This window comes from Rhamphochromis longiceps, linkage group LG18 (genome assembly GCF_057381845.1).
Source record: "Rhamphochromis longiceps isolate RC_006_pf linkage group LG18, R_longiceps_female_GT1.1, whole genome shotgun sequence".
Lineage (NCBI taxonomy): Eukaryota > Metazoa > Chordata > Actinopteri > Cichliformes > Cichlidae > Rhamphochromis > Rhamphochromis longiceps.
In genome coordinates this window covers 3,813,860-3,837,693 of record NC_140574.1, presented here as the reverse complement: position 1 = coordinate 3,837,693, position 23,834 = coordinate 3,813,860, and the positions used below count along the sequence as shown (strand labels likewise).

The 23,834-nt window shown below is 41.4% G+C and overlaps 1 protein-coding gene across 1 annotated transcript in view; it reads right to left on the bottom strand.

Annotated features, from left to right (window-relative positions):
• adcy8 (adenylate cyclase 8 (brain)) overlaps window positions 1-23,834 on the bottom strand; it is a 142,227-nt gene that overhangs the window by 49,874 nt on the left and 68,519 nt on the right. The window contains exons 7-9 of the mRNA XM_085388505.1: window positions 21,669-21,939; window positions 4,705-4,902; window positions 681-781 (exon numbers count right to left, since the gene is read on the bottom strand). Coding sequence (XP_085244631.1) covers window positions 681-781; window positions 4,705-4,902; window positions 21,669-21,939 — 570 coding nt within the window. The remainder of the gene's footprint in view (window positions 1-680; window positions 782-4,704; window positions 4,903-21,668; window positions 21,940-23,834) is intronic.

Genomic DNA, 23,834 nt, shown 5'->3' with positions numbered 1-23,834 from the left:
TCACTCAACCCAAGTCCTTAACCTCTCACAGATGACATGAGCATCTACAGCTGTGTGCAGCAGAGAATGCTAACCCATATACTAAGGCTACATAGGTCAGGGTTTTGTTATGTGATAGACCAGTGAGCTGTTCAGGGTGTACCCTGCCTCTCACCCTATGACCTTTAGAATAGCCTCCAGCCTCAACATGACCCATGTTTTTACACATAAACAAGCACCATGGAACATACTGGACAGCTAGCATTTCCTCTCTGATATGATTTTGGTGCGGTACAGATTAATGTCAGAATTTCCAAGTTCCCCAGGATTTCCATCTGGAACAGCCCCCCAGGTAGGACTTTTAACTCGGAAAGTCAATTCAAGATGGCGACAGTAAGCGTAAGCAGTAGTAGAACTGTAAAACCTGTAATCTCTAATCTACTGTTTTGCATTTGCGCCTCACTAAATAATCCATATGCGCCCTGTCCATGACTGTGGAACTCAGGAGCAAACATAAACAGTGTATCCATTGGATTTTGGTGCTACACCCACATAAAAATCAGTCCCCAGTGTCTTAGACGCAACCAAGAGGGTCAGGGAAGTTCCTATTTTACACTGAAGGTGCAAAAGCTGCTACACATGCAGAATTAAGAGATTGCGCATTTTGAAATGATCATTTTATTGAATATCTGCTCTCTTACCTGGCAGAGGGTAGCAGGCTTTGGATGGTTGTGATGAAGACGAGCACAATGAAGGCGCACACCAGGTTGGATTTGAAAACCTCGTCCCTCATCTGTGAATACTGCACAATGAAGAGAAGACAAAGAGAAAGAAGACGGAGGAGGAGGAGCAGGTGAGGGGAAGACGAGAAACAAGTTTTCAGACAAACAGAGAAGACATCAAAATGCAACTCAAACACGCCAGTACACTGCCACAGATGCATGCCACGGTTCAAACACAAGCGTTAGAGAGAGACAGGAGCTGGTGGGTTAGCTGTGGGGTCCTGGGGAAGGTGCGAAGCTCACAAGCACAATGCTAGCTTTTAGCAGAGTCAGAGACGAAAACGATGCACGCCGTGTCAAAATAAGCAGACTGCAAAGCTAAAACTCAGGTGGGACTTCAAATGGTTACTATATTTAGAGTAGGAATAATATCAAATTAATTAGCTTTTTCTTTCAAATGTCTTTTTAGTCCTAAAGTATCAATGCTAACAACTCAACCAAATAAAAAACTCTAATAAGGATTTCTAAAAGCCTCAACCTTTTTGACTTTCTCCTACTTTTTTCTCTGTATTTTACATATAGACCTACTTTCTAATTTTTATATTCTGAAACCTGGTATAGTTATGCTAGCAATCAATGTAAGTAATCCAGACCTGTGAGGAAACCTTCAGACTATTTGCACCTGGCCAAAGGTTCAAGAATTTTCTTAATGTTTGATAAAACGACCTGTTCTCTTAAATAAGAAGACTAGCTTGGCTGCTACACTAAAAACAGAAAGAGATACGCTAGCCTGTTTAACAAGTACACAAAGGGAGATATTAAAACACTAGTTGACTGTTTTAATCATAACCATTACTCATAACACTTGGAAGATGTTTTTGAATTTTGGAGCGCACCAAGCTAGCACTAAGCTAGCACTAGCCTAGCACCATGCTAGCGTACTCATGCTAATTAGCTTACTAAGTGCACAATCATAACAGTAGTATTCACTGTCTCATCAGATAGCTATATTTATTATTGCTTCTAAATACTTTACTGTTTCTAAATATTTAATTTAAAAATATTTAAAGTCTACACGTTAACACGTTTTAATTTTCTGATCCTGTGGCTTCTGCCGAGTTACACGAACATAACTTGACCTGAGTCACCAGTCTGACCAAACTGCCCTGAATTGTTTCACTGAAAACTTCCCACCCTGTAACCCCCGCTGCCCCGTCCTCGCTCTGTCTCTTTCTCAAAGGGTGCTGGGAAATTAGCAAGAGGATGCTTCACGTTTTGTCACAACTTTGGCAAAAAAAGATGAGGGAGGCCAACAGCAAATCACTGCACATTTACTAAAGAGGTTAAGAGGGCAACAAAATAATAATAATAATAATAATAATAATAATAGATTCTTGGAAAAAGTTTTTAATGTAAGATTCAAGGGGAAACACAAATGTGAAGAGGGAGAGGCAAAACGAAAGTCAACTTAAAGGTCAAAGTGAGCTCAGTAATGTAACAAAAAATAGGGTAAAAAGGGACCAAAAGCTTCAGAAGTTCACTGCATTCACTAAAGAAAAGGCGGGAAAACACAGACACACTTTCCAACTTCCATATCTCATGATAACGGCAATGAAAACTGGCAGCTGTGTTTAACCCCGTTTAGATGTTTGTATTTGAGTTTGTTTCTTTTAAAGACGAAATAAAACACAAAACCACTTTTTAAATATCTTTAAATTTGTTTTCAGATTAATAAAATCACAAACTGCTAAATAGTAAGGTATGATGCAGATTAATTCATCAAAGGTCATTTGACTATTGACACTACTGCTTATATAGAATTGTAAATAATCTTTTGTGTAGTTTCTAACACAATAACGACATTAAACGACATACCACAGATGATTAAAAAAGTAACAATAAATAAAATTTTATAATAATAAATCCTAATGTAGACACTCTAGTATTACATATAGTACATTTAACAGAAATAAATATTTCAAACATCTCATCATTATGACACGTTCAGCTGCAGTTATGGGATATGGAAGTCAGGATTTTGAGAAAAAACATATTTTTTCCTGTCATGCTGTTTTCCTTTAGTGAATGCAGTGTGCTCCTGTAAAAAAAAAGAAAGAAAAAAAATAGAGTTGAATATGTTGTCAACTTTTTCCACAGGACTGTAAAAGGGGTCCACGGCATGGACGTTTGGTCATGAGTAAACTGAAGGTGGAAACTGGACTCCAGGTGTTGGCAAACATCATGTTTCATCCAGCTTCGAAGCTTGGCGAAGAAAAAAAATCTCACATCCTTCATCAGATTTGAAGCACGTCAAACATGAGTCACAGTTACACGTGTTTGATGCGTGAGAATAATAGTTACATTAACTCACAGAAGATATTAATGCCATGCAGAGTTAGTCTGTAATGTTAGAGATGAAGCTGATTGTGTTGTTATTACGGAGTGTGAAGTGTGCCAACAGAATAATAATTAATTGTTGTATATTTTTAACCTGTTTTGTTTGAACATATAAACCTGAGAAGAATCCTAAAATACATTTAATTAGAAGAATTTAATTTCACTTTCTTTCATTTAAATTGCATAATGGAATTATGGATAATAATATACTAACTCAAATGCATTAATTATTGACTGATTATAAAGTCATTTACGAGCCAAACATACACTCACAGCTTTAAGCTGAAAATGTTGACATGTCACTTCTGCTGCTACCTTGCAACACGGCCTGCTGTTTGAAGCCTTCCACCATCCCAGCATATGCTCCTGCAGGATATATACTTATCAGACACCCAGCTCTATATGCAACACATTTGCTAATGCTACAGCCACACGAGGCAAAACAGTGTTTGGGGACCATGACACAATCAAAACGACTGTGACCATGTGCAACAAACTTGCAGTGGCTGCTTTGAAGATAAAACGAGGTCTGCAACAACTTTCACTGCAATCAGTTGCTGCCTTCAAAGCAACTGCTGTTACAACCAAATTTCCCCTAGTGGGACAATTAAACGATTATTCTATTCTATTCTAACTTCAAAACTTTCAATAAACTTACAATAAGATGAAGCGAGTTCAGTTAAGTTCATAAATTCCTCCATAAATAGCAACATAGTTGCCACAGGACAGCAGTTTAACTGCAAAATGGCCCCGGGCCTCGACAACCAAGGTGTATAAGCGGAACAGTTGGCAACTAGTTAAGTTGTGTTCCCTGTTGCAAGGAGATGCAGACTTACATGTGTACATCTGTCTGCATTTATGAGTTAAAGGGTGATAATTTACAGTCAGTCTGGAGGCAGGTGAATTGTGCAATCTTACAATCAAAAGCGGTTGACTAGCTAACTAATTGCAAACAGGCAGTGGAGGAGAAAGAATCCAATGTAAGGAAGGAGGTAAGCAAGAAAGTTGCTTCTCCTACTTTTACTCTAGAGTGATGAAGCCTAAATCCCAAACACTACCTGTGTGCTACAGGAAGGAGGGTTAGATGTTGGTTAGATGTCTGATAGATATTCTGTGGCGTCAGTTTTCTTGTTTTGCTCATTGTTTTGCTTCATTTCAGAGCTTTTCAGAGAAAATCCAGGTCGACGCCAATGTCTGGCTTAACCTTCTGCATTCTACGTTCTGCTGTATTAATTATTGTGGTGGCACACTTCAGAGTCCATTTGCTACAAAGATGAGTAAGTCTTTAGCTAAAAGAAAATCCTTGAACATTAAATCTATTTTGCAGTGCATCGTATCCCCTCCCCCCAAAAAACACAACTTTTTTTGTTAAGTCATTAAAAGTTGTGGGATCTTAAATTGACTCAGATTGACAGTAAAATACAAAATGTCAGTCTTTTTGTTCCTGCAATCCCACAGTAGTACCTCATGTGCCTTTAGCTTACTCATGATGGGACAATAAAAAATTGCTGGTTATTGTTTTGCTTCTGAAAGTCGTCATTTAGGAAAAGATATGAGGAGGGAGAGAGAAAGAAAAAAACAGTTATCTGTCTAAAACCCCAGCTACCTTCTCTTCCAGGCTGGAGTCTTTAAACATCAGTGAGAAAGGCTTGATATGCTCTCTTCTCAACTTATCGCCACTCCGTAAGTCGATGGCGCTCTCTATTCGCTTGTTAATTTCCTCAGGACCAGAGTGGACATGCAAAGCTTGTGCGAGATGGTTTGGAAGCAGATTTATCGAATTTCTCGTTAGGGCAGCCAGAGTCTAGAGGGAAAGCACATGCACATAGAATGAACCTGCTTGTCCCCCTTTTGGTTTCATTCAAGTTACAAATGAAAAAGAAGAACAGACACACAGTTACATTCAGTACATACACAAAAGAAAGTTAAGGAAAAGGAAGAAAAGGGAAGACCAAAATGCAACATCGGCTATCAGACCGACACTTCAGAGCAAGTCATGCATCTTCCATTCACCCCTGCAGCAGGTTCACTTTGCACTCGGGTTAGTGGTGACAAAGCTCTTAAAACAAGCACGCATTATAACAAAGCTGTAACTCATGTGCGGGACGTGAAAACAGAATCAAAATGGCAAATCGTGAAATGAAGGACAGAAAACAAAGGTTTGGATACAAGCGGAGCAAATGCGCAACCATTTATTTCCACCTGTTATTATTATAACCTTCAAAACTTTCCAGAAACAAAGTTAAACTCCATTAAACCCTCACCCCAGACAACCCTGCAAGACATTAATATGCACTATTATAAAAGGTAATTGAACAGCGCAAGGCTCTTTCTTTACAAGGGTCTCCTCGGGTTTTAATTTACCACTTCATCGCTTCCCGTCTCACTCGGCCTTCCTTTAACTAAAATATATCCAAGGTCAAAAGCTGCCATAACTCTCTTTTTAAAGCAACCCTTTTCATCCTCTGCAAATCAAGTCTACTAGAATCATTACAGGCTTTCCCCCCCAAAGGTTTTCGGGTGAGATCATTTCTGCTTACAGACGTTTCAGTCTGACTGTGAAAACGGCCAAATCTACAAATGTAGAAACACCGAGGTCAGTACATCCGGATTTACTCTGCAGTTATTTTGATTATACTTTCATGAGGTCACCAGCATGCAGATCCAAAAAGATACAACTGATGAATCATTTACTTATTCATTTAAAGGCTATTAGCCCATACCAGAGCTGACACTGGAGTAAAACACAGAGTTTCACGCAGGCTGTGTAAATGCACAAACATGAAAAACAAACTATAAAGGACTAAATGTCCGACCTCAAAGGTCCAGAAAAGGTTTCACATATGTACCAAAGGTGTTAAAATACTTGTCGGCACAGTTTTGTCTAAATTTTAAATGTCTCTAAAATTTTAGGTAAAATATAAATTTGACTCTTAGATGTTCAGGTTTTACCGTGTAAGCCCCAAACTTTTTTGCACCACGGAGCAGTTTATGTCCAACAATATTTTCACGGACCGGCCTTTAAGGTGTCGTGGATAAATACAACAAAATAAAATCAGTACCAAAAATCAAAATCAGTATCGGTGCCAAAAAAAGAAGATTTATTCACAACACACGGGAAAGACCCAGGGAAACGGAGTTAATGATAAAAATGATAAAAACCCTGAAAACCATAAATTTCACACCCGAGCCTCAACTCTCGCGGCCCGGTGCCAAACGACTCATGGTCTGTGGCCCGAGGGGTGGGGACCGCTGGTTTAAGTTATGTGGGACACATTTATTACAATCTGACATACACTCTGTATCACTGGCAGAACATCACTTCACAGCAAGTTAGTTCTGGGTTTCAGTTCAAACACATTAGTTTTAGGATCCACTGTTTAGATATGAGACACATAAAGCTTCAGTGAGGCTAGAAAAGTGTTTTAAAGACACACTTTCAGTGTCTGTGTGAATAACAATAACACTGCTCTGCAGACTGTGCACCTTTTTTTTTTATAAGAGGGCCATTTTTGTATAGTTACGACCCCCTCTGCATTGGGGGCTCGTCCATCCTTTTTTTTTCCGTCGGGTTGACTCGTTCTTTGTTCTTTGTTCGTTGCCGTTGTCGCAGGTGGGTTACCTGTGTTCTTGGTTAGCTCTACTTTTCTGGTTGGCAGTTTTTTCTTGTGTGGGAGGGTGTGTGTTAGTATGGAATTTAAATTGGAGGATTTCGCTTTAGGCCCAACTGAAGAAAAGCTGGACAGATGTAAAAAGGATGACCTCATTCTTATTGCCAATTTCTTTGATGTGACTGTGCCATTGAATGCAAAGAAAAAGGAGCTTAAAGAACTCCTGTGTATTAAACTGCATGAAAGGGGGTTGTTTGGTGAGCCAGGTCCTGCAGAGGGAGTTGAGCTGGGAGCTGTTGCTGGTATTCCTGCCCCACTGAAAAATCTCCCTTCTCAAACTGGCCCTTCTGCGGAAGAGCTGCAGTTAACACTGCGCATAAAGGAGGTGGAGTTAAAAAAGCAGCAGTTGGAGGTGGATGCCATGCACTTAAAGGTTAGGGCTCTGGAGATAGAGAGGGGAGCCGCTGTATCTGCCAGTCCTCCTACACCTCGGTCAGCCCCGCAGTTACCATCCCAGAAGAAGCCAGAAGACAGCTTTGATGTAAGTAGGCACATCACATTAGTCCCAGCATTTAGAGAAACTGAGGTAGACTCTTATTTCACAGTGTTTGAGCGCATTGCAGGTGGACTACACTGGCCAAAGAATGTATGGTCTCTTTTACTTCAGTGCAAATTGGTGGGCAACTGCTGCGCTGACGTGAACATGCTGTGTCCTCCTCGTCTGCCTAATATTTGAACTCTGTTTGTAAACTCTGATATACAGCTGACCTTAGTTTTATTACAGTCTTGTGTCTGCTGGCCCACTTTAGTTAACCCTTAGCTTTTACTCTTGCCTGTTCTTTTCTTTGTGTATTAATTGTTTTCCCGGTGGTCTGTTGAACAGCCCTGTCGGTTTTCAGTTCAATGTTCGTAATAAAACCCCTTATTTACTCTGATTTCATGAGAGGGCTTGTGTATGTTTCTCCCCTCCTATCGCCTAGCAGAGGGCGTCGTAACAGTATCCTTGCATCAAGGTACAAATTAAATTGTCCCCAGAGGTTTAAAAATTGTTACAAACTCAAGGCTACAGTTAAGTTCCCTCCTTCAAGGGTAAAACTGCAGCAGCTTACAGTGACAAGCTGTTGAGTGTCATTGTAACGAGGATCAAGGATCGCTCGTAGGAAAAAGGAAATTAACCTCTTCCTCACATGTCCTCCTTTGGTGTTTTTTCTCTATCGATGACCTCAGCCTCCACTTTGACTCTTTCTCAGCTGTACAGCCCATCCTGACGTAGACGACATGTTGGCTCCAAAGGTAAAAGCGATGAAGGTCACACATGAGGATCAGAGTCATTTTCTCAGGCCCATTGACATTAGCTACCCATCATTATTAAGTAGCCACATATTACAAATTACCCTTTGAAGTGTTTGAAACCTGTGGAGCTGGCAGCCATTAATGATGATGGAGACGTAGTCAAATTCAACATTTCTCACCAATTCTGACCGATCCAACGTCTCACCTCATCTCGCTTCATTCAACACATTAACGCGCGACATCCATCGTGCTCAGAGAGATCATTAAACGTTCGTTTTCAGTCTCTAAATGAAGGTTCTCAAACAAACACCTTCATTAGCGGATGCCGCTTCTTCTGTGTTTCATGTCAGGGCTCCTCTGACCGTCATTACATGCAAATGTGAGTCCAATCAGAGCTACCTGGAGCTTATAAATGACAGCAATTTAGAGGTCTATCAGACAGTGCCTCATGATTCACGAGAAGCAAGATCACTTTTTACTGTCAGATGAAAGATTCTCACGTCTCACAACCACAGAGTGAACGTTTTATTAATTATTCATTATAATTAATAATAAATAAAACGTAATTATATTTTAAAGTTTGAGGTTCTTGCTGGAAATGCCTTTATTGGTGAAATGCCTGTATTGAGGTAAACCTCAGATTACAGTGACGACAATCCTTCTTATTTGTGTTTTCCTGGATTCAGCCGAGAGTGTAGCTGAACTATCGACCGTGTCTGACTGCGTCGGGCTTCAGAAGAAGTCCTCTGTTTAATGACGAATGTGCTTTGAGGCCGACTAAAATCTTGACTCTCGTGCACCTCTGGAGTATCTTGTGTTCTGCTGCTATTTTTAGCTCCCTCTGTGACCTGTTCCCTCGCCTTCTACTTGTGCCTCTGCACAGCACACCGGATCTCCTTCAGATTTTTGTTGTGGGCAGCTAGGCAAAAGCCAAGATTGTGTTTTCAGTGGGCTCTGATCCACCACACAGCTCAGATTGTTTCCTTTGATTTATCTCACGCGCACACTTTGGGCTGTTATCGTCGAGCGCAGGGCTGCTCGATTATGGCAAAAATGATAATCACGATTATTTTCACTGAAATTGAGATCTCGATTATTTGACGATATTTATTTAACCCTTTAAGACCTACCATAGAACCAAGTCCACCAGAGCTTATATTATTTTATTTTTTTACATGCTGTAGTGCCATTTGTGGGAGCATTTCAAGTTGCTATACAACTGTTATAGCCCATATTTTAATAATATGTATGCATTAAGTCCATAGTAACTACATTAATTGCAAAAAAGTGCAATAAACTACAAAAAAATTGAAAATCGTTTTTGTTTTTTTTTACATATATTTCTACTTGGAGAAATTTAAGAGGTTTATCCCTCAAAACTTTAAATACAAAAAAGTTGCAAAAAATAGTTTCCCACCACAGGAAATTTATCTTGAGTGTCTTCATAGTTTTATTTTGGAGATACAGCTATTTTTATATACTGCAGGAAAAAAAAAATCCTATGATGCAAATTTGCAAAGGAAACAGCAGGTGCATCAAAATAAACTATTTCCAGCAGTGCAATTCGAGTTCTAAGCATCCCAGAAACTATTCAGAAAAGTCAAACATGACTTATAAAAATACCAGTATAGGCTTTTAAGGCCTACAAGTAAAAAACTACATTTTCCGCGAAAATGACGTCACTTCCGGTTTCGGACAGGAAATGGCGGACATGCGATAGTTCACGTTGACGTCTTTTTCAATGTGGGAAGTGTTACGAACAGCTGATCGGATCGGCAAAGCGTGTTTCTGGAATATTATGTTTTTGTTCCTGCAAGCGCTTTTTATGCAATTTTTGCAAAGCTTTATGTGGAAGGAAACCGTGACCGAGGACAAGCTGATGGCATCAGATGTAAGTACAACTCCTCCGGTTTCATATGCAAAACAAATTATTGCGCTAGCTTACGCGGTTCAGGTTCTACAGGGATTTAAAGGGTTAACAATAACAATGTATTGAATAATGACTTTAAAAAATAATATAAAATAGTGTGCAAATACTGATAACAGTGCAAATGTTTGCAATATAAAAAATAAATTAACTTCTGCTTAGCTTTCCGAGCTTCCCTTGGGTCCTCTTAATTGTTGTGATGCGTGTTCGAAATGCAGAGAGGTGCGCTCGATTTGCCACACGAGAGTAAAGCACGAGGGAGGGGCTAATAATCGGCTCAGTCATTTTTAATGATCATTGAAAGCCCAGATCGTAATCGTGATTAAAATTCGATTAATTGAGCAGCCCTAGTCGAGCGGCACATCGAGAGTTTCACCAGAGGATAGGCCCCATTCCTGCCTTTGAGCTTGAAAACTGTGGACTTGTTGACAGTCTATTTACTTATCTGCAAACTGAACTGTTTTTCTAGTTGTCACTTGAAATGTCATTTGTTTTTTCAGAAATAAAAGAGCTTGCACTTAAACCTAGCAGGTAGGAGGAAATGAGGTGCAAACTAAAAGCATCAGGAAAAGTTCTGTCTGCATAATAAAAACCACAACGGAGAACAGTGACTGTGAGCTCAGCCCTGTTTGCTCTCAGCACACAGCGAAGAGATCGGAGCTGAAACTGAACTTGAGCTCAACAATTCATCTTTTGCATATGAATGAAAACGCATGGCCTTTGTGTCAAATCATTAACATATTTGGAGCGGTTTCATTATAATGAGGAAACTGGCTGATGAGCATCAGCTACGCACTCCAGGCCCAAGACAGGTGAGGTGACGGTATGCAGACTTTATTATCAGCTAATTTCAGACTAATCTCAGCTCATTTATGTGGGAAAAATATACAGACGATATGTCTGAATGCGACATGCTCCATGCGTCTGTTAAATAGAGACAGAGTCAGCTGTGATGCTTTACAGCACAAACTCAGATCGGGTTTGGGAGTGTTTTATGTCCACACTGTGATTTTGGTGTAAATGCCATAAAATGCATAAACAAGGCAGCACAGAAGTAATAAAAAGGCTTATTGACCCATAAACATAAATCTTTACAGGAAGAGACTAGAGCGTGGTTTCTGTTCTGAGCTGCACGAATCCACATCTGATTAAATCGGTGCTTTTTCAAACTAAAATGACCCTGGATGATGGATGACCACGCAGCAAGTACCAGGGGGCTGAAAAATAGATCAAACTTTACTTCAGAAATAAATTTTGTTTACAGCGTGACACAGAATTGCTTTGGGTTTACTTTAAATACTTCCCCCTTCATAACAGCTGCCCAGGGATGACTTTTTAAACATGATTATCTCGTGCTGTTTTAATTTGAAAATCCTTTCTCAGGTGATCATGTTTAAAAGAGAAAACTTGACCTTTAACCTTGACAATGAGGTCACCTGAAAATACTATAGTCCTGTGTATGCAAAGTTGAATGCCCCGCCCACCAACCCACTTGCTGTCCGTCAGCCTTTTAAAGCCGAGGTGGGGGTATATTTCTCAGTAGCAAAGATTGTAAAACATCTGAAAATACCAGTGAAAGTCCAAAGTTTAAAATTTTCCAATGGCACCCCAGTGGGCCAGACTGGAGTCTTTGCCGGGCTGATTCTGGCCCCCGGGCCTTTTGTTTGACACCTCTGCTAACTAAAACATCAAGCCGTCACTTGGCAAACCTGTTCATCACTTAACCTTCAAACATCTGAGCCGGAAAGAAATGAAACAGAGATGAGCTCCAATGATAATAATGCAAGATTGCTGAAAACCTGCAGCACTGATAATGTAACTGTGTGTTTTATTTTGAAAGGTAAGGTTCTCTTGATTCACTCTTTTCATCCTGTTCACAAGCATAAAAGACACTTTACTACTCCACTCTTTATCTTTGCACATGCAGCCCAGAGAGACGCAAATGTCAGCTTCATCAGAATACATGAAAAAAACACACTAGGTAGAAACTCAGACTTTATGCAGAAAAAATGAATACAAGCTGAAATTCATCATCGCACAGTTAATTTATCATCAGCGTCTGGAGCTGGATGTTTTCTTTAGGTTTCCTCTCTTTAGAGGAGAATCTGGTTTCAAACATGAATCCCTGTGAAGTTTAAAGGAAAGCTGTGAACATTTTAAATATTTAAAACAAGGATTTCCACCATCAAGAGATCAAAGCCACAAAAGAATTTCCTTCTCTTGTTACGCATACCTGTTTCCAGAAATTGGATGAAGCTACATAATATTTTATATAAAAATCTGTGATGTAGACTTGCTGTGTACTGCCAAGTTTTCCTTGTATGTCAGTCCCCTCTCTGACCCTCTGCTACCTGTGAAAACTCCATTCAAAACACAAAACACTCTTCTGTAAAAAACAAGTATCGCAGAAAAAATCCACATCAGAAATCTCTGCACTGAATCATACTTGTTATTAATCTCTTCCACAACCAGTCTCTTTGCCTCTCTTCCTTCTCTCACCCCAACCGGTCGCAGCAGATGGCCCCGCCCCTCCCTGAGCCTGGTTCTGCCGGACGTTTCTTCCTGTTAAAAGGGAGTTTTTCCTTCTCACTGTCGCCAAAGCGCTTGCTCATAGTGTTTTTCTCTGTATGTATTATTGTAGGGTTTTCCTTACAATATAAAGCATCTTTGGGTGACTGTTGTTGTGATTTGGTGCTGTATAAATACAAATGAATTGAATTAAATTGAAATCTGAATCTATTACTTCATATTCCACAATACAGATAGCGAGCCTTAGTCTTCAGCTAATGAGAGAAGAACTCGGAGGGGGCAGGGCTATGAGCCGTGCTGCTGTGATTTTTCCTGGCATGCACATCCCTCAGGAAGTCTACAGCCTAAAGGGCAACCGCTTCTGAATCTGGCATTTCCCGTCTTTGGACTGGCTACAGTGATTAGTCGTCGAGCAGTGTTTGGCTGCATCGAGCCAGCGGGGGTTACATGTATGTATACACATTAATAACAGAACACACTGCTGCAAAGACCAACATATGACAACAGAACAGGGACCTTTGTACTTATTCAAACTTCCTTTTACACCATTGTTTTGTGGCACTGATGTGACGGTGTGCCCTTTCTCACAAAGCATTATATAATTTGAAACATAAAAGTGGCAGACATAAATCAGCAGAGGATTTTCCCACAAAAGTGCCCTAGTCAAATATCGTTTATACATGAAAGATGGATGTCGCCATTGTTGCATCATCAGCTGATTATTGAAGTCTGGGTTTTCACGCCTGGAGCTGAGCATCAAAACACGACCTGGGTGCTTTCGTGACACCAGCTTAGTGGTTTTGAAACTAAAGAAAACAAACCTGAGCATTTAGAGCAGCACGATGACACTTTTGCTCATATGGAGTTTTTGTCCATGTTTATTAATGAGCATTTACCGCTACTGCAGTGTATACATGACTTAACGTAAGGAGAAGCTGAATATGTCGTCTTCAGACTTTTGATTGCACACTGCTTTGTAGTTGAACTGGCATGACTTAAGTCACTACAGCAGCACTGAGCACAAACTCAGACTGCTTCTAGCCTTCGGCGAGCCTTTAAAGTGAACATGCAAACAAGGTAGCGAGAATTAGGTCAAGGGAGGAGCGTCTAGAAAGAGATCAAGCTGCCGCGCGTCCCTGTCGGCTGAGCCACCTTTCATTTCAAATGCAGACGTGAGACTTGAGCAGAGCTGAAATGAAACATGAAACTGAACCCATTTCTTTCTGGCCTGGATTTCACAGAGCGGGGACTCGGAGTAACCGGGTCTTCTAAGGAAACGCAGAAGCTCCTTCGAGGCGAAAGCACTGCGACTGTGCTGTGCATCACGGGCGCCGGCAGGTACACAGTGAAGCATGAAAGAGGTAGAGACAGAGCCACTGAGTCGGCGCAGAGCCCACACGGAGCTCCGAGTACGATTTCAGGGCACGCGACGAATCTTCTGAGTTTCATGATAGCAATCAGTCCCGGATGGACGATAGCTCCCGTAATCACAGTGACACACAGGATATGATGTCATTTCTTCAGTGGCTATCTGTGTCTTACGCAATAAAACACAGGATAATTGGAAGATAATGGTTGGCCGCAGATACTAAATCCTGTTTTTATAACAGTTATCAGCACAGAGCTGTTACCTGCTGCTTCAGTCAGCTGCCTGTGAAATCGGTGAATCATCTGCTATTATGTGTTATTGCATGTCTTCAACCAGCTGTGTACAGTTAATGGAAGCTCCTAGTGCCCATGTCAGTGTGAAAGCTGCTGTCAGCGTCCTGGCTGAAGAAAAGGAGCATAAAGTCAGATTACTGCAGGTGAGAGAAGTCAGTCATTCAATCTTAGCATAAGAGTCAAACATAGGCTGAGTATTTCTAGTGTTTTTGTTTAAATATCGGCTACTAAAGCAAGAAAAACGAGCTTCTAAGCTAACGGGACAGTTAGATTTTAGTATACTTTAGTTGCCTTATTGACTTATTTAAAGTTTATGATGAGAACACAGAAGAAATGCAGCAGCTGCAGTTGTCAAACTTCCTGGACTTACAGATCTCCTAGTGTGAGTACACTTAACAAGGTGTCGGGCCTTCATGTGGATTCTCTGAATTACTGCTAGAGGGATGGACACCATTGGTCCAAAATTATCCCCATATCCTGTGTTTTGATGGTGGTGGTTGGTCCAAAGTCTTCTATAGATGTTCAGCTGGGTTGTTAAAGCCACAGCATACGATTCACATCACATCTGATTCACTGACCGTGTGATCCCTGGTGCTATATTCCTCCTGGGAAAAATGCATTCCTACTTCTCTGCCTTATTAATTGTTGAGGAAAGGACTAACCCTCACTCACCCATGAAACAGCTTATAAATTCATTATATTTGATCTCTAATCTAATCCAGTAGTTTTACTCTCATTTCAGTAAGAACATATTTTAAAAATATAGAACTTGTGTGGGACGACGTTTTCACCTTTCAAAAGTGGAAAATGTTAACTTCATGCACATGGACACAAATGAATTGATGCTAGACTGGTCTGATACAGAATAATGTTCAAGTAAATGAAGACAAGTGTCCATAAACACTAATTAATTGATTTAATTTCACGACTACGTCAACCACTGCCATCCGACTGTGTCGGCTCATTTCTACAGTACTTATTTCCCTGCAGCAGAGAAGCAGCGGCCACTTAACAAGACGGTGATTCATTTCCAGAAACGCTGACCATGCGGTGGCGAGTCACGTTTACACCGATTATCGGCCTTCAAATATTCATGTCATAACAATGGACGCAGCCAAGACATAACTGAACTCTTCTTGTTGTACTGCAGTCCCTTTATTTCCTGTCTGACTGACACAGGCGTGCACCAGTATCGTGCCAGCCAAATCAGACCAATAGGAGTGAAGGACGGGGGTCACAGAAAACCAGCAGTGAGAACTCGAGCTCCAAGGAAAGCAACGCAATAGAAAATAAAAGTGTTTTTTTTTAAAGAGATGCTTTGAAACTCCTCCGAGGAGCCTTTGATATGCAAAGAGCCACTGTTTGAATTGACTTCTCTAACAGGCTTTCATTGTGCCAGAAGAAAAAAAAAAACCAAGTGGCACTTTTCAGAAAAACCATTCCTCTGCATCCAAACACACGCTTACATCAGACGCTGTAAACTCCTGCTGCATTCAGCCTCGTATACACAGGAGGCGAGTTTGCAGAGTTTGCTGTCAGCTCGGAGCTGCAGGAGATGAAACAATCAAACTGCAGCTCTGCACATTTGGCACACGCTGAGAGCGGAGACACATTTCACTGTTCACATAAGGAGCGAAAATATGGCATTACCATCGCATGTTGTAACAGCGCTGTATTCATAAAAACGTGTAGAATATACAGTGTTAGACTGCAATCTGTTGTGACTGGACTTTTAAATACATATTATGATTTATAATAGTATGTATTATAATAATTGTAATGTATAATTTATGACCTGAATGTCCATGAAATCAAAAGGAAATTGTCAAGTTTGTGTTTAACGTTCTTGAGTGCACTCAATCACAGCCAGCCAGACAAGCACACGGGAACTTTAATCAGTCTATTCAACTCAATTTAATTTTATTTATACAGCCCCAAATCACAACAACAGTCGCCTCAAGATGCTTTAGATTGTAAGCTAGACCCAACAATCATATGATGAGCAAGCACTTTGGCGACAGTGGGAAGGAAAAACTCCCTTTTAGCAGGAAGAAACCTCAGTCAGAACCAGGCTCTGGGAGGGGCGGGGCCATCTGCTGCAACCATTTGGGAAGAGAGAAGGAGGACAGGAAAAGAAGTCTATTTTCTATCCAACAAGGAAAACGATGACAGAGCAAAACCACGTTTGGAGTACACAGCACAGAGAAAATCAGACAAATAACAAAGGAGGGAAGAGAACAATTGCAGTAAATAAAAACAAAGGAAGCCAAACAGGAAGAAACTAAAAGAGACGAAGGAGAAAACGCAGACACTGATGCATCACACGCGGTCGACAGCCTACTTCTATAAATGTCTTTTAAACGTTTCAAGTTTGATGCTAAATTAAGTCTTCATTATCTCTATTATCTCTGCAGGGTTTTGAAATGGCTTGGTGATGTGTTTAACATGAAATCTTAAGCTAACTGTTTGGCTAACTGTTCGCCTTCTCCAGTTATCCTGATGAAACGTGAAGCTCGACGGCCTGGAGCAGAAGCTGTAGGAAGGCGCCATTCACTTTGTGATGGAGGAACAACGAGTCCTCGCCAAGCGGCATGTTTGTGGTGCTGGGTGTCGGCCAGCAGCGCTGGACACAAAAAGCTCGTCCGATCAAAGCAATCTGGGAATGCTAATGTGGCCTGAGAATGCATTCTTAATCCCCCTCCCATCATCATGCACGATGACATGTCTTTGTTTGTGGGAGGACAGCAGATACGTCCAAGTATGCGTAAGACAACGGTCAGAGTTTAATCTGCTGCAGAGACCGAGCACCCTCATCTACATTAACACTAACACACTGTCAGGTGTAATACAGCAAAACAAGCTCACATTCATTTACTGTGATACATCAGACACCTGGAAGTAACTAAATAAAATGTGTTTACAAGGAAACTCTGCAGAACCTTTCCAATTACAAGAACAAAGAAAAAGATAAAACACAGACGAGGAACGATCTAGAAAGAGTGGTCCATGCTTTTATTACTTCACGGCTGGACTACTGTAATTCCCTCTATGCTGGCCTAGATCGTTCCTGTCTACATCGCCTTCAACTGGTGCAGAACGCTGCCGCTCGCCTGTTGACCGGTTCAAAAAAAAGAGACCACATCACTCCGGTTCTCTGCTCTCTCCACTGGCTCCCAGTTGCTTTTAGGATTGATTTTAAAATCTTACTGCTGGCTTTTAAGGTTTTAAATGGCACTGCACCTTCTTACCTGTCAGAACTCCTTAGTACTTATCGCCCCAGGAGATCTTTGAGGTCAGCCGATCTGATGCTTTTAGATGTTCCCAGGTATAAATTAAAGACAAAGGGAGAGAGGGCGTTTGCTGTGGCTGCACCCAGACTGTGGAACAGTTTACCTCCTCACGTCAGATTCTCCAAAAGCCTAGAAACTTTTAAAACTGCTCTTAAAACTCACCTCTTTTCATTGGCTTTTAGAAAGGTTTAATTTATTTGTTTATTTATTTTTTATTTGATCAGCGAGGTGTTTTACGAAATTGTGTTCTATTGTATTTTTATCTGTATTTACTGTACAGCACTTTGGTCAGCCTTGGTTGTTTTTAAATGTGCTCTATAAATAAACTTGACTTGACTTGACATAAAATGAACTGAATGAAGTTTAAATATTTCAGCCTTCAAAGATGGGCAGCAGCTCAGTCAGCAGTGGTTACACAAATTGATACACAGAAAAATACATACGAAATGTGAAGAAAATGTAAACTTCAAAGCTAAGGAGACATCAGAATAACTGCACCTCCTCCTCCAAGATGAAGGCCAGAACGAAATCCAACAGCTCAAGTTTCACAACGCTGAAATGCTCATGCTCACTAATCACCGCTTTTACTTTACCTTTCACGTGAAGCTCAAATGCAACACAGAAGAGCTCTGAATTTTTCATTTCTCCATCACGTCATATACAAAAATCTGAAATCTCCACTTTAAGGCAGATTGTCCTGCTTATGATCCTTTCAGACAACATAGGCCATGGATCAGGACTGAGAATAAAAAAAGAGTCATGCATGAGCAGAAGACGCCGCTGTTTAGAGTTGCCTCCCCCCTCCCAATATTACTCCAGTGTGCAGAACTGTAAAGAGGACAAAACAAAGGATGCTGCTGGTGTAGGTGAGGCTGTGAAATGGACACACACTGCTTCAGCTGCAAATATCTTTTTTACCGTCTTTTCCCAGAAATTGAAACCTCCCCCCTAATAACATCATGCACATCATGAAAGACTCCAAGCATGGTCCCCAGTGTTACCCATCAGCCTCCCAGTAGATGCACCTATGATAACACTTCCTTCAGGAGTATCACATTCACAAGAGTTTTGGAAAACTGACCTTGACCCTGAGGTCGAGGTGACAGAGATTCTAACTCATCTGAGATTTTTAGTAGCTGCACCTGTGGTGTAATTTCAAAATCCTACGTTGGCTCGTTCTCAAGTAACCACAAACCGGGGTGTCCACACCACCCACCCAGCAGGGTGACAACAACACCTCTTTAGTCGTTTACAGCTGAGCGCTGTTGTGTCTGTCAGTCATTAAAAGACGAGACTTTATGACCCTGTCGTCGAAGCATTCCAGGTTTACTTTTCAAAGACATCTCTGCTCTCAAGCATCAGTACTATTGGATATAGACAGCACATGCATTCAGCATAAAATATCTGGGGTGTTTTTAAAACCTCATTTAGGAAAGAACTCAGTTAAGCTGATGGTTAATTAGGCCTGATTCAAATCACTGCAGAGCACAAAACACCGAGAGAAAGAGAAAAGCAGCCCAATGATGTCGCAACAATTAAAGCAGCACAAGAGCAGAGTCGTCTCGGTTTCAGTGCAGGTCACGCTGGTACTTAATTCATCAAAAAGGTATCACACCATTTTCATATGCAACGTAGTCCATGTAAGGGCAGGGATAGCTCAGTAGGTAGAGTGGTGGCCCCATGATCGGAAGGTCGGGGGTTCGACTCCACTGAACGGCTACCCTGAGGTACCCCTGAGCAAGGTACCGTCCCTACACACTGCTCCCCGGGCGCTGCACTGGTGGCTGCCCACTGCTTCACTGGGTGAATGGGTTAAATGCAGAGGAACTATTTCCCTATGGGGACTAACACGCACACTTAAAATGTAATGCCCTCAACATTTGGTAGCCTTACTCAGGCATACTAATGCAACACAATGCAACATAGCTCAAACAGCACAATCTTCTAAAAGAAAAGATAAGTAACAAATCTTTCATTTTTTTCTTGCATAAACGTCTTTCAAAGACCTGAAGATGGCAACTCAAGAGCAGATTAAGAAGTTTCCTTTAAAAAGATCTTCACAATTTACCCGAACCACACAGCCTCGCCTTCGCCCATGAACCTGGCAGCACACAACACGTAATCCTGCCTTTAATTCAGTTCAAGCTCATTAATGCAGCACAAATCACAACAACAGTCACCTCAAGGTGGCTTTATACTGCAAGGTAAATGCCCAACAGTGTTCACAAGACACAGCAATCAGACTTTACAGCGCCATCATGTTGTTTCATTGCAGTTGCACGCCTCTCTTCCTCAGTCTATGACTATATATCTAACCGGTGTGTTAGCTCCTTATAGAGGCAAAAGGATCTGTGAACGGTGCAAACAGAGAAAACTGCATTAAATGATACTGTAAAAAAACAAAAACAATGATGCATTCATCAGCCTGTGTCTGATGTTTTAAGGACATTTTTCTAACATATTTTCAGATATTTCCTGACAGGAAACTCTCTGAACACCATTTGAAACTGTCACAAACATCCATCAGCTGTTAGTTTTTCTCCCTCTCCCTTCCACATTGTTCAACAAAAAAAAGAAAGAAAATGTGAAACAAGCTCAACCTTCAATCACTCTCTCCAAATTCAACCGTCTTAGACAAAACACAAAACCCCTCCGGGGGCTGGTTTGTTGTCACAGGCAGGCAAATGAAGAAGAAATGAGGAGGATGTTTAAAATGGGCCACACAATCACAAGCTCGTCATCCGAAAATAAAAAATAAAAAGAAGGCTGGCGCGCAGTGATGCGTTACCACAGTAACACATTTTCTCTGCAGAAAGCTGTCCACTCGCTCCCAGGAAAACAAAACCCCCCAAAAAGGACAAAGCAACCAACAAACAGGCGAAACAACTGCGAAGATCCCATGCACTGTAAACAAAAAACAAATAAATAAATTAAAAAACGCCCGCCGTGACAAAAAACTTCATCCTGCAGTGAAACTCAGTTAAAGCAAACAAGCTGGCCAAGAGTATTCTAGTCGTCCAAATATCATCAGGAAAAATGAAACAGAAGTTTATTTCCTCCCATCTACTTGCTTCGTCTGGCATCTTCACTCATTTCTGGGTCCAAATGCTTCAGTTCCAAAACGAAAACAAGCACAGACAATTGAAAACAGTCCAAATTTGTTTAGCTCCAATAAAAAGATGCGTGTGGTTGTTCTAACAGGTGTTACAGTAAAGTTTAGCATTCAGGCGTCGATGAAACGAGGATTTACAAAGTCGCTGCTCTAACGTTGAATCTAACATCGCTGGAAAACTTGTCAAGGATTAGCTTATGTACAGTTTTGATATGACGTGGAGTCCTGCGAAAAACTAGGCACGCCATATGATTAAATAGCTTAATCAACAACCTTTATTGATAATAACTTGATCAAATGATCAGTTTCTGTGGATAAAATCTGTCCCACTCTTCTTTGCAGCATCACTTCATTTTTGCACAGCTCTCTTGAGGTCCGGACTTTGGCTGGACCTTCGCAACATTTTCTTTTTCAGCCATTGCTGCTGTGCTCGGGATCATTGTCCTGTTGCATGACTCAGTTTGGGCCAAGCCCAAATCAATACCCCTGCAGCGCCGCGCTGACCGTCTGTGCTGTATGAAGTGCTATGGCCAAACGTCTCCACTTCCAAACAAGCCATATTTGTTCAATCTTTTCTAATTGTACTGTCATGAATGTAATATTGTATGACAGGAAAAGAAAGAAAAAACTCAGGTTTGTGCATGTCTCTGAGCATTGCATGATCTGACTATGGGATGAATTTGCGAGGATTTTCACTCGTGCTGTAATGTTTGCACGTGCCTGAATGCTCCAGACCAACAAACTGCTTTTATAGAGGTGCTTACACTTGCTGATGATCAATTAATTAAGGGCATTTAATTAGCAGCACCTGGGTCCTACCAGGCTGAGAAGAAACCAGGCTGAGAATGGCAATTAAATAGGTCTGGTGGGCTTGTGCCAGTTTAAAAAAAAAAAAACGGAGCACTGGAGAATATTAAAGAGACGAGATTCCCATTCATCATAAGGAAACATTTGAACCCAGAAATGGGGTCATTATGTCATTAGCTAACGAGCAGATAAAATTCATTCCCCTCCCCCGAACGTAGAATTAAAGATAACAGTTTAATCATCACTGCAGAAGAAGTTTGCTGCAAAGACAGACATTCTCTGGCAGGGTGATAAAGTGCATACATCATGACCTGAATTACAAGCAGTGGCGGGACTTACGTTCTCCTTCCCCACGATGTTGTCAAAGGGGAGCTCGGGGCTCCACGAGGCCTCGTTAAAGGTAGCGCTGCTGGCTCGACGGTCGGCCGAGCTGGCCGCCTCCTTCATGATGTCCTCCGGCAGGGAGAGCAGACTCTCCTCGGGCTGCTTTATCAGGTACGTCTCGATGTTGTGGCGGCGAAGGAAGTCGTTGCGGTCCTTCCCGTGGCCTTCCTCCACCTCGTAGTCACCGTTTAAACAATCCAGAGCTGCCTTAGAGATGTGGATCCTCCTGAAATGGAGAAAAAACATACATATTTAAAACATCTTTTGCCACTTTAGCTCAGTGGGTGAGAAGGTAACCACAGGCCACAGTGGTCTGGGTTCAAGTCTGACCCACAGTCCTTTGCTTCGTGCTTGCTCTCTCCCCACTTAATGCCTGCACTTACTATCCAGTAAAGATAAAAAATGGCTATATATATATATATATATAAAAAAAAAAAAAAACACCCAGCACGCCCCTGCGGGCGGTTTATCCTTCAAGCTCGGGTCCTCTACCAGAGGCCTGGGAGCTTGAGGGTCCTGCGCAGTATCTTAGCTGTTCCCAGGACTGCGCTCTTCTGGACAGAGATCTCCGATGTTATTCCCGGGATCTGCTGGAGCCACTCGCCTAGCTTGGGAGTCACCGCACCTAGTGCTCCGATTACCACGGGGACCACCGTTACCTTCACCCTCCACATCCTCTCGAGCTCTTCTCTGAGCCCTTGGTATTTCTCCAGCTTCTCGTGTTCCTTCTTCCTGATATTGCTGTCATTCGGAACCGCTACATCGATCACTACGGCCATCTTCTTCTGTTTGTCTACCACCACTATGTCCGGTTGGTTAGCCACCACCATTTTGTCCGTCTGTATCTGGAAGTCCCACAGGATCTTAGCTCGGTCATTCTCCACCACCCTTGGGGGCATCTCCCATTTTGACCTCGGGACTTCCAGGTTATACTCGGCACAGATGTTCCTGTACACTATGCCGGCCACTTGGTTATGGCGTTCCATGTATGCCTTGCCTGCTAGCATCTTGCACCCTGCTGTTATGTGCTGGATTGTCTCTGGGGCATCTTTACACAGCCTGCACCTGGGGTCTTGCCTGGTGTGATAGACCCCAGCCTCTATGGCTGCAATATATATATATATATATATATATATATATATATATATATATATAAACATCATGCCCAAAGGGAAAGAAGTATCCCTAGATACAATGTAATCATGTCGCTGATTAGATGTAAATCCATAATTCAGTTCTGGCTTTGTCTTGCTTTTGTCTTCTGTTTCCTGTACTTTGTGTTTTATTGTGTGTGTTATTTGTGGTCTCTCTATTCATTTTCTCTTTCCCTTCACCCACCCAGCCAATCGAAGCTGCCCCTCCCTGAGCCTCATCCTATTAGAAATCTTCTTTCCCACCATCACATCAAGAGCAGCTCATTGGAGTTCTCTTGCTAAAATTGCAGGATCTTCCCTTACATGTACTCTGAGATGACCGCTTTGACTAGAATTCATTTGAACTGAAGTGAATCCATGACATAAATAATTCCTGTGAAAAACATTTGCTGTTCAATGTTTCACTTTCTTCACCAGGTACTGATTTTTTCTTGAGGATCTTTTTTATATTGTGAGGTCAACACCTACAGTAACACAGAGAAAATCCCAATGATCAGATCACACCTGTGAGCAAGCACTTGCCTACAGGGGGAAAAACTCCCTTTCAACAGGAAGAAACCTCTGGCAGAACCAGGCTCAGCAACCAGTGGAGATGCATTTAGTGATGACTGGAACAAAATTCCACCTCAGATACACATTTGATGAACATTACGTAACATATGGGCGACAAACATGAACGTGACATGAAACAAACACTAATGTAGAATGTAACATCACATTCACAGGAGGGTGATGAATGTGAAAAATCAAAAGAACTGGGATTTATAATAAATGCTTTTTTAATACATATAGATGTTAATAATCACTATATACATGATGATGCTCGAGCTCGATTGGCCCACCTGTTAAGGAGAAGATACATACAGACATGTATACATACAGACATAGACATACAAATTTGCTTCCGTTATAATTTGCAGCACGAGGTGACGGGTGAAAAAACGAGTCAGATTATATAGAAGTTTAT